Raw genomic sequence first — 13411 nt, 5'->3', positions numbered from 1 at the left:
GGGTGTGTTACCCTCTGCACTGTTTGATGGCCTTTTAACATTAATGTCCGAGAGGCGGAGTTGGGCGGGCTCCACACTAACCTTTTTATTGCACTGTTTTGGGTACTGAATATTTTTGCTGATTCAAAAGATGCTTGAATCCGTGCAAACTCGTTGTTATCCCCCAAATTGGCCTCTGCACAAATTTTCGCAGCAAAGAGAGAAGCTAATGTAGAGAAAGCCGCTGATCGCTAGTCAAGGTTCCTCTGTGATGGTCGGGGTTCATTTGCTCACTGGTATCACAGGAATGAATGTTCGACCGGCTCGTTCTCTCTGAGTCTCTTCACATATTGGGCAGCGGAAAGTTAGACTGAAATTTGGAGTTGAGGCGCAGATCAGCCATGATCTAATAGAAGGGTGGAACAGGCTGAATGACCTACTCCTGTTCGTATACTCGCTCTCAGCTGATGTTCAGTACTCAAAAGGCCAGCAATTTCCTGTGGGTAGAACTTGGTGTTCAACCTATCACATATCCTCTTCTCTTTTTTTTCTCTCTCTCTCTCTCTCTCTGGTTATTTCAGGAAGTGCCGCTGTGTGCCAACACTGTAAGTGAGATCATCTTTGAATTTCAATTGTGCAGTTATAGCCAGCGATGTATGACGTGTCCTTGAGTGCCACAGTAATAAAAATATTTCAGTGACAGCGAGGTTGGTAATGGGATGACTGAGTAATATGGCTTTTGCAGCTCAACGGTCAGAAACGCCTATGGCCATTATCCTCGCCGGGTTTATTCCCCAAACGCATTTCCTGCACCATTTAACGCATATTGTTTCCCTCCTAGGAGCCTGCGGAGTCTGAGAATGCACAAGAAGTCAACCAGGACGACTCTGAGACGATGGGGGGTAGTGAAACGGGAAAACAGGATGGAGATGACAGGTGGGATGGAAGTCGGAACCAACGGCAGTATTGGGGGGAATGGGGATAGAGCGGTGGACACCCGAGGAAGTAGAGGTTTAAAGCCTTGTGGAGAAAAGATGGGGAAATGTGATTTAATAATAATCCTTGCATTTGATATAGCGCCTTATCACATCGTTGAAACAACTCAAAGCACTTCACAGAATATACTGTAAAAGATACATATAAATAGTATAATAAATTATAAATGATCCTCTGCGAGTGTAATAAAATAACCCCTTTTTCTGTCCAGTTGCCACAGGCACCAATTTTTCTGTGCTTCCCTGTGATGCTTCTCCATATTGTCTCTCCTCACTTAGGCGAGCAAAAGCCCTGGAATCGGCAGATTCAGGTCAGTGTGAAGAAGAAGTGGACGAGCTGTCGCTCATCGAACACGAGGAAATCATGTCTCGGCTGACACTCAAGCAGGAGGTAAGGTGTCCTGTAGCACAGGCCGAGCTGCAACAACAACTTGCATTTATATCGCAGCCTTCACGCAGGATAGCTTCTCGAATCCCTTCAGGCACTGTGATCCACTCACTAGCTTTCCATCCCACAGTTCCTTCGCCTCAGCCCCACCCTTTGCCTCCTTCATTGCCCATCTCAAGACCATCCTCTTTGACTGCGTCTTCGGTCATCCTCCTACCCCTACCCTCGCTGCCCTCCACCCCTCCTGATCCCAACTGCCAGCTCGGGTGCAAATCCCTGACTGTCTAGCGCCTTGGGATGTCCTCCCGATGTGAAAGACCCCATACAAATGTAGTTTTTTTGTTGTTGGCTTTCCTCAACTCATCACCAAAGTCTTAGCACTGACTCAGTGACTAGCATGATCAGTCTTGGAGCAGTATGGACTGATGAGATCGAGCTTGAACATCCTTTGAACAGTCTTCAAATGAGTCCCGGTTCTTGTGACGAGCACAATTCTCATTTCATATCATTGACGGAAGGGTTTGCTCTGTGGATATTTCCAGGGAGAAGACGGGCCGGAAGTGCGAGGAGGCTCAGTGGACATCCTGATCGTACACGCGACCGAGACTGACCGCAAAGGTGAGGAGCTCCGTGTGTCTCTGGTGTCCTGACGTGTGTTTGATAGTTGTGTTCGAGTGCCTCAGACACCGCGCTGACAGCTCAGGCACTGGTACCCTCCGCTCAGCTACTCACACACACATCCCCACACACGCGCGCACACACACTCACACGCGCACACACACACCCACATCCCCACACTCGCACACACACCCACACGCAACCACCACTCTACGGTAAGGGCACAGGAAATGCCCTCCCTGAGCAAGTGTTGCTGTGGAGATGGAGTTCAGCCTATTGTGAGCCGTTGTTCTCTGGGCAGGGCAACACTCAGCATAACTCGGCCCATCAGTGCAAGATTTTAGGCAAAACCACCTCAGTTTATGGAGTCTGGCCAGTAAGTGGGTTCTCAGTCTGACTAGTAAGTGAGGCCAGTATTGAACATGGAACGTTACCCAACAAGTGTCTGAAGTCACATTGGTTTGTTGCCACTGGTGCTGGAGGTCATCTTGTCTCTGAGTAGCTCATCTTCTCTCTGCTGTATGATTAAAGTTCTGTCGCCTGCCTGCCTGCCTTTCAGACCTGGTCCTTTACTGCGAAGCATTTCTCACAACGTACCGAACGTTTATTCCACCGGAGGACATCATCAAGAAGCTGCACTATCGATATCCTTTTGCTTGTTCGCAAAAAAATAATAATCATTTGGTCACTCAATCCACCACTGTTTGTGGGACGCTGCTGTGTGCAATTGGCTGCCACGTTTTCCCCCACAAAATATACAGTCAATTTGTTTTACAGTATATTTTGTGAAGCGCTTTGAGACTTCTCAGGGATGTGATAAGACGCTATATCAAATGCAAGGATTATTATTAATATTATCAGCTGTAGCTCCTTGGAGCAAATCAGGAATCAGTGGGAGAACTGACGCGCTCTCAGCCTTCATATCTTCATGTTTCTCTCACCGCTGTTTGGAATGTTCTTTTCAACAGCTAACATAGTAAGCAGGAAGCTGGTTGTTAGTTGATTGGCGGATCGCTTTAAGAAGGTACTAATCCCTCCAAAGATAAATGAATTGGGTCACTCAATCCATGACTGTTTGTGGGACAGTGCTGTGTGCAATTGGTTGCCGCCTTTTGCCCACAAAATACAGTCAATCCATGTTAGAATATATCCTGTGAAGTGCTTTGAGACGTCTCAACGAGAAGATATCAAATGCAAGGATTATTATTACTACCAGCACAGCGCTGTGGCTCATTTACTGGTGAGACCCTGACCACTGGATACACCAGTGCCTCGGTTAGTAGTGAGGGTGATCAGCTACGCATTCCCTTGGCTGCTCCAGCAGGTAGTTAAGAAAAATCTGTGGTACAGACGGACGACTGTGAGAATAGAAGGTTCAGTTATTTCCCTTGACGGGAGAGCAGATATGAGACGTTTTGCAACTGTCCTGACACGTTCAAGAAGCGAGTGAGCAAGAACACTTTCTTTGTGCTGGTGCGAGTGGTGGACGAGCTGTGGTGAGTGATTCTCACTGACACAAGACCAGCAGCCGTCTGTTGAAACCTCGTTGGAGTCTCCCCCAAACCCCTCCCATGACTTTCTCTGTTCCTCCCCTAGTCTAGCGGAGTTGTCTGACGAGATCCTGAAGGTGCTGATGGAGCTCGTGTTCCGCCTGGTGTGCAGCGGGGAGCTGAGCCTGGCCCGGGTTTTACGCAAGAATATCCTGGACAAAGCGGAGCAGAAGAGGATTGTGAGGGTATTGGCTCTGATGAAGCCACTGGCTGCTCGAGGGGTGTCAGCCAGGTACAGAATTCATTCGTCTTTCCTGGGAACTTATTCCTCAAGTCTACTCCCCTCTGTGTCAGTCCTTCCTGTCCTACTCGCTAACCTTTAACTCATATCCCCTGGTGTTTTGAACCATCCAATTTATAATAAATAATAATAATCCTTCCATATATAGATTTGCAGATGCTTCACACTGAGCTGGTTTCTGGAGCTACTCGGAAGTGTTTGGGGGTCTACAAAATACAGTCACTAACTGCACTTCACAGTAAACGCAGCAAATCCTGTGAAAATACTTGCCAGACCTCCTCCCAGTGTGAAAGGTGCCTTGCTTATCAAGTGTAAGGATTGTTATCGCTCTAAACGATTGATTTTCCATTTAGGCCGGGGACACTTCATGACTTTCACAGTCACGAGATCGCTGAACAGCTCACGCTCTTAGACGCTGAACTTTTCTACAAGATTGAGGTGAGGGGTTCATGTCCCATTCGCCTGTATTGTGGGTCGATGCATCCAGTGATAGCTCTGTTGAGTGTGGAAGATGTCAGTGAGGGGAGCTGTTTGTGCTGGTGGGGGTGGGGAGGACACTCAATCACCTGATTGGAGCCAAAAAAAAAGGTTCAAGGTATAGAATAGCCGAGAAAGTCGAGTATGTGTGAACCTCACCTGCATCCTTCTTCAGCAAAACAGCACTGACTGAGTCTCCCAGTGTAACCACACAGGGGGAGAGAGAAAAGTGGTGGGAAACCCGTGGTGAGGAGGGAGAAAATTGCTCAGTGGTTAATGGACGACAAGAACAACAACAATGTACATTTTCTAGTGCCCCTCATGCAGGGTAGCGTCCCAGAGCGCTTGAGTATTGGAAGCTCGGGGGCGTTCTCTTTCAGTGGTTGCTGATGCAGTAAATTTGTTGCTTGTCTGACATATCACTTTGTGTCTCTTCTTTGCCTCTCCACCCCCCCACCCCCCCACCCCTTGCACCAGATCCCTGAGGTTTTACTCTGGGCCAAGGAGCAGAACGAGGAGAAGAGCCCCAACCTGACACAGTTCACTGAGCACTTCAACAACATGTCCTACTGGTGAGATAACGCATCCTTAACAACAACAAATCACATTTTCACGTTGGTAGGAAGTCCCAAGATGCTGGACAATCAAAGCTTTGCACCCGAGCTGGGATTTGGGATCCAGAAAGGTGGGAGGGTGGGGATAGGAGGGTGGCCGAAGGCCCGGTCGAAGAGGGAGAGGTCTTGAGAAGGGCCTTGAAGGAGGCAAGGGAGGGAGTGAGGTGAAGGGCCTGTGGGATGGAGTTCCAAAGGTTGGGGGCAGAGAGGCTGGAGGCCTGACCATCGGTGATAGGGCGGGCAAGACATGGTGTGGACAATAGAGCAGGCCGGAGTCTCAGTGTTGATGTGGGAGTCTGACTGGGAGTGAGTGGCTGTGCTAATCAGGTCGGCCCCAAACCCCATTGCCGCAATTGCCCCATTGTCTGTGCCACAACAACAACAGCAACAACATGACATTTATAGAGTGCCTTTCACATCGGGAGGACATCCCAAAGCGCTGAACAGTCAGATGTCGGTGCCCGAGCATGGTGGTGTAGGGGTGAGGGAAGACAGAGAGGTGGGAGGAAGACCAAAAGCACGGTTGAAGAGAAGGGTTTTGAGACCAACCTTGAAGGAGGCAAGGGAGGAAGCGAGGCGAAGGGACCGTGGGATGGAGTTCCAGAGTGCGGGAGCAGAGAGGCTGAAAGCCCGGGCCACCGATGGTAGGGCGAGTCGGGCGGGAGACATGGAGCAGGCCAGAGCCCGATGAACGGAGGCAGCGGGCTTGTTTGATAGGGAGTCAGCAGGTCAGAGAGGTAGGAGGGGGCAAGGCCATGGATGGCCTGAAAGGTTAGGACGAGGATCTTGAACTCGATCCTCTGGAGGATGGAGAACATTGCCTTTAATGAGACTCTGTACTGCCTTGTGTCGCTGAGAGCAGGTTCTCAACGTTTCTAAACTGTGCCTGACATAGTGACGCAGACGCCATTGTGTTTACTTTGGTCTCTTTCAGGGTTCGGTCAATAATCATTCAGCAGGAGAAAGCTCAGGATCGGGAACGGCTCCTCTTGAAGTTCATCAAAATTATGAAGGTCGGTGACTGGGTGTGGTGATGGTTAGACTCGCCCGGCCTCAGCGATACAGTTCCAAGATCCTCACACTCGTCTTCCTCATGCTCTATCTCTCCGACCCGCTTACTCCCCCATCCACTACCTGTCACCTCTGCTCGACTAGCTCCGTCCTACCGCTTGTCCCCCCTGCTCTCTGTTCCAGCATCGTCATCCGCGCTTGCAGCCACTACGCCCTGAATCTCTGGCACTCTCCCTCATTCTCTCCGCCTTCCCCCTACTTCCGCTCCTTCACCATCTTCAGGTCGAGCTTGAAGACTTCCCTCTTGGACTGTGCTTGCAGTCCCCCCCACAGCTCAGCATAAAGCTCTGCCACTGTCAAGCGCTCTGAGACGCTGCCCAGCATGAGGAGCGCTGTGTTAACACAAGTTGTTGTTGTCACTGACTATGTTGGTTCCAGTAATGGTCAGATTGCTGAGAGCCAGACGTTCCAGCGATCGATGGCCATATTGCCCAGGGCCAGCGATATGGCTGGTCCATGATTTTCACTCATTTATCAAATTGAAATCCTCTCCTTTCAGCACTTACGGAAATTGAATAATTTTAATTCCTACCTGGCGATCCTCTCCGCGCTGGACTCCGCTCCAATACGGAGGCTGGAATGGCAGAAACAAACCTCGGAGGTAAGGAACGCCTCATTTCTCCCGAATTTAACACCTCCGTTAAATCAGTTGAGTTTGTGGCAGAACTCCAAAATGTACTCGTCTCGATGACTTGGAATTATTTTCTGTCTAGATATAGAAAGGCTCGAGAGCCTGTGTTTAACAATTATCCTGTTCTGTTTCGAGGAAATTTTATTGAATGGGGGACTTTCTAATGTATTTCAGTCTCCAATGGTTTGGCAAAGATAAAAGGTTAGAAGCTGGTTTAGAGCTCATTTCCACTGAAATGCCATAATTTCAGGAGGTCCAGTCGATGCCTCTAAATGTTGGAATTATTTATCACATTGTTGGCAACATTCCCAGCTTTACTACCGTCACAGCTGGAAACAGTGGTGGAGACTGACTCAGTTAACGTGACGCTGTTATGCACTATATTTAGAACACTCTGACCCACATTAGCAGTCTTCTGAAGAACATTAAAGTGTCCTCTGCCGTGTACTTCACGTCATCCAAACATGTCAGACAGGGACAGGGTCGCACTATGATGCTGGACCCCATCACCAGGGCCAGAGTTTACACAGGGCATCCTACATGTGTGCAACCCATTTTAGCTCTTCCTGCCAACAGCAGCAGCAAATTACATTTACACAGCACCTTTCAGGTCGGGAGATCGTCCCAAGGCGCTGGACATTCAAGGATTTGCATCCGGGCTGGGGGTTGGGATCAAAAGGGATGGAGGGGAGGGAGGGTGGGAGGTTAGGACGGTGACCAAAGGCATGGATGAAGAGGAGGGTCTTGAGACGAGCCTTGAATGAGGCAAGGGAGGGGATATCTGTTACCTAACGCATTGTGCCTTTGTTCCCAGGGTCTGGCTGAGTATTGTATGCTCATCGACAGCTCCTCCTCATTCCGTGCATACCGGGCTGCGCTGGCTGAGGTGGAACCGCCCTGTATCCCGTACCTGTGAGTAGCACCGAACTGTCACTGAGGGTAGAGAGTTGTTATGGTCTGGAATGCACTGCCTGACAGGCTGGTGGAAACTGATTCAATAACATCTTTCAAAAGGGAATAGGATAGGCACTTGAAGAGGAAGCACTTGCAAGGATATGGGGTAAGAGCGGGGGAGTGGGATTGATTGGGTAGCTCTTCCGAAGAGTTGGCACACGCACGAATGGGCCTAATGGCCTCGTCTGTGCAGTAAGATTGTATGATTCAGTAATTTAGTGTGCAATTGACTCCACAACCTCTGAAGAAATTTCCGAACCAATGCAGGCTGCATATTTAGAAACTTAAAATGAAAACTATTTGCATTTCATTCAAATAGCAATTGCTTTTAGAAAAGAATATTTTGGGATGCAGTATATGTGAATAATTGTGAGACACGACATATAGTAAAGTGTAGTACATTTGGAAGAAGCGGGCAACTTTGGATCTAAGGTTCCCAAAGCCTTCCTCCACTCTGTTGTAGACTAATCCATACAGAATTAATTGCTATCAACATCTCCATTATTTTAGCATCGGACGACCAGGATGGTTAAAGCGCTTTGAGTCGTCTTGAAGACGTGATAAGTCGCTATATCAAATGCAAGGATTATCATCATTATTATAGGTGGAACGTGGCCTTTTTTTCTTCTATGTATTGATGGGGTTGGTAGTTCGGGAGAAGAATGGAGCAGAGCACCGTGCTGTGTTTGGGATGTGAGAAGTGTGTGTGTGTGGGGATGGTGAGTGTTAGGTGGGTGGGGGTGAGTATGTGTATGTGTGTGTATATGCTCAGCTTCCCAGGCTGTGGAGATATCGTGATTCAATATCGATTTTTTCTCTTCTGTCTCCCTGCAGGGGTCTCATTCTGCAGGACCTGACCTTCGTGCACCTGGGAAACCCAGACTTCATCGACGGAAAGATCAACTTTTCCAAACGCTGGCAACAGTTTAACATCCTGGACAGTATGAGACGCTTCCAGCAAGTGTAGGTCTCCACATGTTCACGCCTACACATGCGCAGACACATCGGCGGGCGGGCCTTCAGCCCTCTCTGCTCCCACCCTTTGGAACTCCAGCCCACAGTAACTTCGCCTCGCCCCCTCCCTCTCCTCCTTCAAGGCCCGTCTCATGACCCTCCTCTTCAACCGCATCTTCGGTCACCCTCCTGATCCTAACCCCCAGTTGGGTCAAATCCCTGATTGTCCAGCGCTTTGGGATGTCCTCCTGACGTAAATGTAATTTGCTGTTGCTGTTGTTACGCACACACTGCAACTTAAGATTCACTGTTGTTGGTTGACCTGGAGGATGTACTTTATTGCATCAGTATTGTTATAACTGATGCCTGGGGGACAGCTTCAAGTCTTGCTGTTTGATGGCATAAGCGCTGCCCTGGGAGTGTGGCAACACTTGTCCAAGGCAGGTGCCTCTCGCTGTGTAGTCGCTGTGATTGATTAACCCCACGAGGGGTGAATGAGGTTGCGAGTGCTGCTGAAACCTGACCTCTCCTCTCTCTCTCTCTCCCTCTTCACAGCCACTACGAACTGAAGCGAAATGACGAGATCGTTAGCTTCTTCAACGACTTTGGCGATCACCTGGCGGAGGAGGCCTTGTGGGAACTGTCGCTAAAAATCAAACCACGCAACATCCAACGGCGGAAAACAGAGCGGGAAGAGAAAACCTAGGGGCTGGGACGATGGTCGAGTCAGAAGCTTAGGTGGCAGCTAATGGACCCATTTAAGCGACCCTTTACCTGACTGAGCTGCCGAAGCCAGTTGCCGAGGGGGCTTCACCTGCGGAGCTCTGACGAGAGTAGACGGCGACACCGCTCGAGGGGATTCCTTCACCCGCTACATCACCACCCGCCACAGTCTCCTCCCCGTCATCCTTACGCTGTCCATCCAGTCGAGCCCGCTCGCTCAGCCCCACATTAACCCACAGACCCACATGGGCTTCACAGACGGAGAGAGAGAGAGAGAGAGAGAGAGACTCCTTTGGGAAAACTGTTTGACATTGTGTAGGTACAAAGGTTCGACAGTGGACTGACTTCTCTTGTTTATAGAATAACAAATAGCGGTACTAGCAATTGCACAGGTAACCTTAAATCTAACTGTACTGTAGGAGACAGACTGGCTGGTTGTAAATACTAGCTCTCTAGTTTGATGTGACGTTATTGGAGTTTGTTTTGCATGAGTGTGACAGAACGCCAGGAAATCGGGATTTGTCCGGAAAAAAACAATGGATTGTACATTGAGGAGGCTGCGGAGAGTTCAGCCGGCCCGGGGCTGGGGCAGAACCCAGACTGGTCACAGACTCAAACCTCTGCTCTTGCAGTTTGCAAATCTCCAGCGTGGAAATCTGCATTCAGGGTGAGAAGCGGTGAGAAGAATTGATCGGAAATCTTCCCCCCCGGCTTTTATTGCTGTTAAATATTAAGGAGCAGCTCAGCCGGCCATTTGAACGGTGGGAGGAACGGAGGTTTGCATGTGCAACTCCTCTGAGGACGATCCGAGGCTGTTGGGGGCGACCTGTCTGGCTTGGAGTTTGATTATTCAGCCCTTTAAATGATAGTCAAATGAATTGGCTTCCACATGCAGGACCCAGACTGTGTGCCCCTGATCCTGCCAGCACCTCCCTCCCCCGAGCTGTGAGACACAACGGCTCTCCGTGCTGCGAGGCTGGGCAAAGCGGAGTGCCTTTGATCCACTTTAAAACAATGATTTGTTCAGCAGCAATCCCCTCTCCACTTTCCCGCAACAAAAAAACAAAACGCTTTTCATTCTACGCCATGACTCCCAGTAAGATATTCCCTCCCACCCTCCCTGCAGCACTTTATAACAGATAAAGAATCCGATCACACGTAGTGCGTGGCAATGCCGGGCTGGTTCATTTGTTTTAAACCCCGTTTTGTTGTTTTTCTCTGAATGTTCTCAAAATTCCCACCTTCCAGGAGCCCGTGTGCATTGGGGAGCTCCCAGTCACACGGAGAGTGTCCTGGCAGGGGTAGGAAGCCTTTAACCCTTTCACTAACACAGACGTACGGAACTGAATATATCTCAGACGGTAGTTTTAGAGCATTCAGCCTTACTTAACGTGTCACCTGTAATTTGGTGAGTGCTAAAATCACCGTTGAACTCATGAATAGCCCAGCAGTTAGTGTAAGTGTGTGTGGGTGAGATTACAGCGCGTTTCGGCAGTGAGTCCAGTGTATTTTGTTCCGACACATTCTCTGTTCTCCACAGTTTGCCGCTATTATCTCATTTTTTATGTATCGTATGAACTTTCAAGGTTGGATAATGTCCTCAGTTTACGGTCCCATCAATTTCACAGCAGACTTTTGGTCAAATATAAAGCTACATGTAGAAAATTCACAACGCAAAAGGCTATTATGTAAACACCGGGGTGCTGGGTTAGTGCAGCCTGGGTGGAAACGTCATAGGTCTTCAAGTCAGTCTATCTCTCAAATTGACTTAAAAGTGTTTTGAATTGAATGTCAAACCTGCACAGGGAACGTGTTTGTTCGCACCATGATAAAGAGAGTTCAAATGGCACCATTTTGACATCTGTCACTGACCCATATTTGGGGGAAACGCATGTGGAAGCAAATAATGTTTTGGTTTCAGGGACAAGTGATACAGAATAACGTGATGGGATCAATCTGTTTGCCTCTCTGAATAGTGAGACCGGAAAAAGTCTGACTGTCAAACGGGTTTTGCTTCCGAGGTCAGACCAGTCAGTGAGCTGCTGGTTACAGATGGCCCGAAGGTGTTTTGGTTTAGTTGGAATGAAAGGTTCAGTTACTTTACCGAAACTAAACTGACTAATTAGTTTTAATTGTCGGGATTTTGTTAGTTGCCCTAATCATACTGGAATCAGTAGGAATTGGCTTCAAGTAACTTGCACGCGGACAAAGTTGCCATTATTTTTATTGCCATTGTTTTAAGATTGCCGTGGAGCTCTTGCCGAGCCACCGTGTTTCCATTCGTTCGTCAGCGATTCTGTCAGACCCAGTGCCGAGGTCTCTTTTCCCCCCCTTCTTCCACCCAGTACACCTCCAAATAGAAAATAAAAATCAGGCTTTTAGTCTGAATGTTTAATGGAAATTATGGAACTGCAAGATTGAAGGCATTACTTCCACGGGCTGTATTGCAGAACAGATAGACGATAATGTCTCCACTGCACACAATTCTGCCTCCTGTTCAGTCGTGAACAGTTCAGCCGAGTAAGATGTGGATGGCCACCGTTTTATTTCAGAGGAAACCTGAGGAGTTTGCATTGTGTGGATTCAATATCGCATAAACTTTGTAAATAATCACTTTCATTGTCCGTTGCATGAGGTGTTCTGAAATCAATATAATTGATTGCTGTAATCAATTGTTACTCTTATTAACAGACCAATGGAAAGGCATCATTTCTGTGGCTCTCTCGGATTTGATGCTCATTGTTCCTGCAAAAATGTGTTGATTGTAACCTGATGGATCGTCTCAATTCTGTGGAATCACTGACTTATTGTTGCCCCTTCATTTCCTCCTCCTCCCCCGCCCCCCCCATTACAATCTTGTCTTTGCTGATTCCTGGCCTCAGTGTTCACAGTTGTCTAACGGCAGTTTGTGTTCCCCAAACATGTAGCAATCCCTGTCCTGCGGCGATGGGCCAGGTTCATTCAAGTGAGCGGTAAAGCTCCTCTTTGCCTGCCCAGCAACCTGCCTGACACTCATATTGACGGAAATGAGTTCAGATGCCGGTTGGCCGTTGAGAACTGATTTTCTTCACAAGAACACAGCACTTTACCGACACAACTACAGGCAATAGGTCATCTCGGTGATAACCTGCTGTTAGTTAGTTTGTGGATAGACAGTTATTGGAGAAATGGTCCAGACTGGCACCAAACAACCACACAGAGTGTGGTGCGAACTCTGTAGTTTCATTTCCTACTTTGCATCATGTTCAGCGATTTAAAAGTGTGTTGTTTGCCCTCACACACACCCCCTCACCTCGAGGCTGGATGGCCCCCAGGTGAATTGAGTCTGTCCGGACTCTGTCCGGAACGGTAGCTGAGCTTGGCTCAGTCGATAGTGAGCTCATCTCTGAAGGTTGTGATTTGAGACCCCACATGGGACTGTAAGGTCACGGTTGAGGCTGACGCTCCAGTGCAGTGTTGGGGGAGTGCCGCATTGTCCGGAGGTACCGTAACTTAATGAAATGCCAGATGCTGCTTTCTGCAAAAACCCAGCTGAAGTAGGAGTTTTTAAAATGATTAATACAGCCTGTGTTTATTTTGCGCTCAGTTTTCTAAAAATCTGTGATGTCCATGACATCAACAGGTCATTGTTTAATCTAGGCCGAGCTCCTGTTTAAATCAAAGCAGTAAAATGGTGTGAAATGAGGGGACACGTTTATGCTGAATGTGAGCAAGCTGCTTGGGCTATTGCCAAGGCACAGTGTTGTCATTGTTGACCTGTTTTTTATTTTGGACACGTTTGTGATTGCTCATGTAGATATTAAAATGAGTGTTTTTTTTGCCTTGAATGCTTTTAAGGCTGTTGTCGGGAGGCCAGCCTTCACCGCAGTGTCACAGCCTAACAGGCTTGATTCCCTCCCCCCCCTCCTCCCTCGCCCGCTTTCTGTATTACTGTATATTATTACAATGTTGTGTTTCCCGCAACCATTTCAAATGTGTAACTTTTTAAAAATAAAACCTAACCTCCATGTTTACAGTGCATGCAGCAGACTGCAGATTAAAGAGACAATCAAACTGCCCGCAGACCTGCCGTCTCTTCATTCACTCACTCACTCTGACTGATGGACAATACGTCAGCGCTGTTCACTAAACACGGACACATCACCCTCCCTCTAGCCCTCCCTCATCAGGATTTGCTACAGCCGTGGTGCTTCCAGGCTTGATTTCTGCCTGGGGA

General features: G+C 48.4%; 1 protein-coding gene across 2 annotated transcripts in view; it reads left to right on the top strand.

Annotated features, from left to right (window-relative positions):
* Window positions 1–13252, top strand: part of rapgef1b (Rap guanine nucleotide exchange factor (GEF) 1b) — a 60140-nt gene extending 46888 nt beyond the window's left edge. Inside the window, exons 14-27 of one of the 2 annotated variants that reach the window (XM_042337603.1) lie at window positions 561–584; window positions 821–915; window positions 1254–1365; window positions 1905–1980; window positions 2540–2624; window positions 3384–3476; window positions 3577–3762; window positions 4125–4209; window positions 4726–4820; window positions 5797–5875; window positions 6433–6534; window positions 7379–7476; window positions 8353–8481; window positions 9028–13252. In XM_042337603.1, coding sequence (XP_042193537.1) covers window positions 561–584; window positions 821–915; window positions 1254–1365; window positions 1905–1980; window positions 2540–2624; window positions 3384–3476; window positions 3577–3762; window positions 4125–4209; window positions 4726–4820; window positions 5797–5875; window positions 6433–6534; window positions 7379–7476; window positions 8353–8481; window positions 9028–9178 — 1410 coding nt within the window. In that variant the 3' untranslated portion in view covers window positions 9179–13252. The remainder of the gene's footprint in view (window positions 1–560; window positions 585–820; window positions 916–1253; window positions 1366–1904; window positions 1981–2539; window positions 2625–3383; window positions 3477–3576; window positions 3763–4124; window positions 4210–4725; window positions 4821–5796; window positions 5876–6432; window positions 6535–7378; window positions 7477–8352; window positions 8482–9027) is intronic. The other variant, XM_007902760.2, reaches the window with a different exon arrangement.
* Window positions 13253–13411: the final 159 nt, after the last annotated feature.

This window comes from Callorhinchus milii, unplaced genomic scaffold (assembly GCF_018977255.1).
Source record: "Callorhinchus milii isolate IMCB2004 unplaced genomic scaffold, IMCB_Cmil_1.0 Scaffold8, whole genome shotgun sequence".
NCBI lineage: Eukaryota > Metazoa > Chordata > Chondrichthyes > Chimaeriformes > Callorhinchidae > Callorhinchus > Callorhinchus milii.
This window is presented reverse-complemented; position numbering and strand designations above follow the sequence as displayed.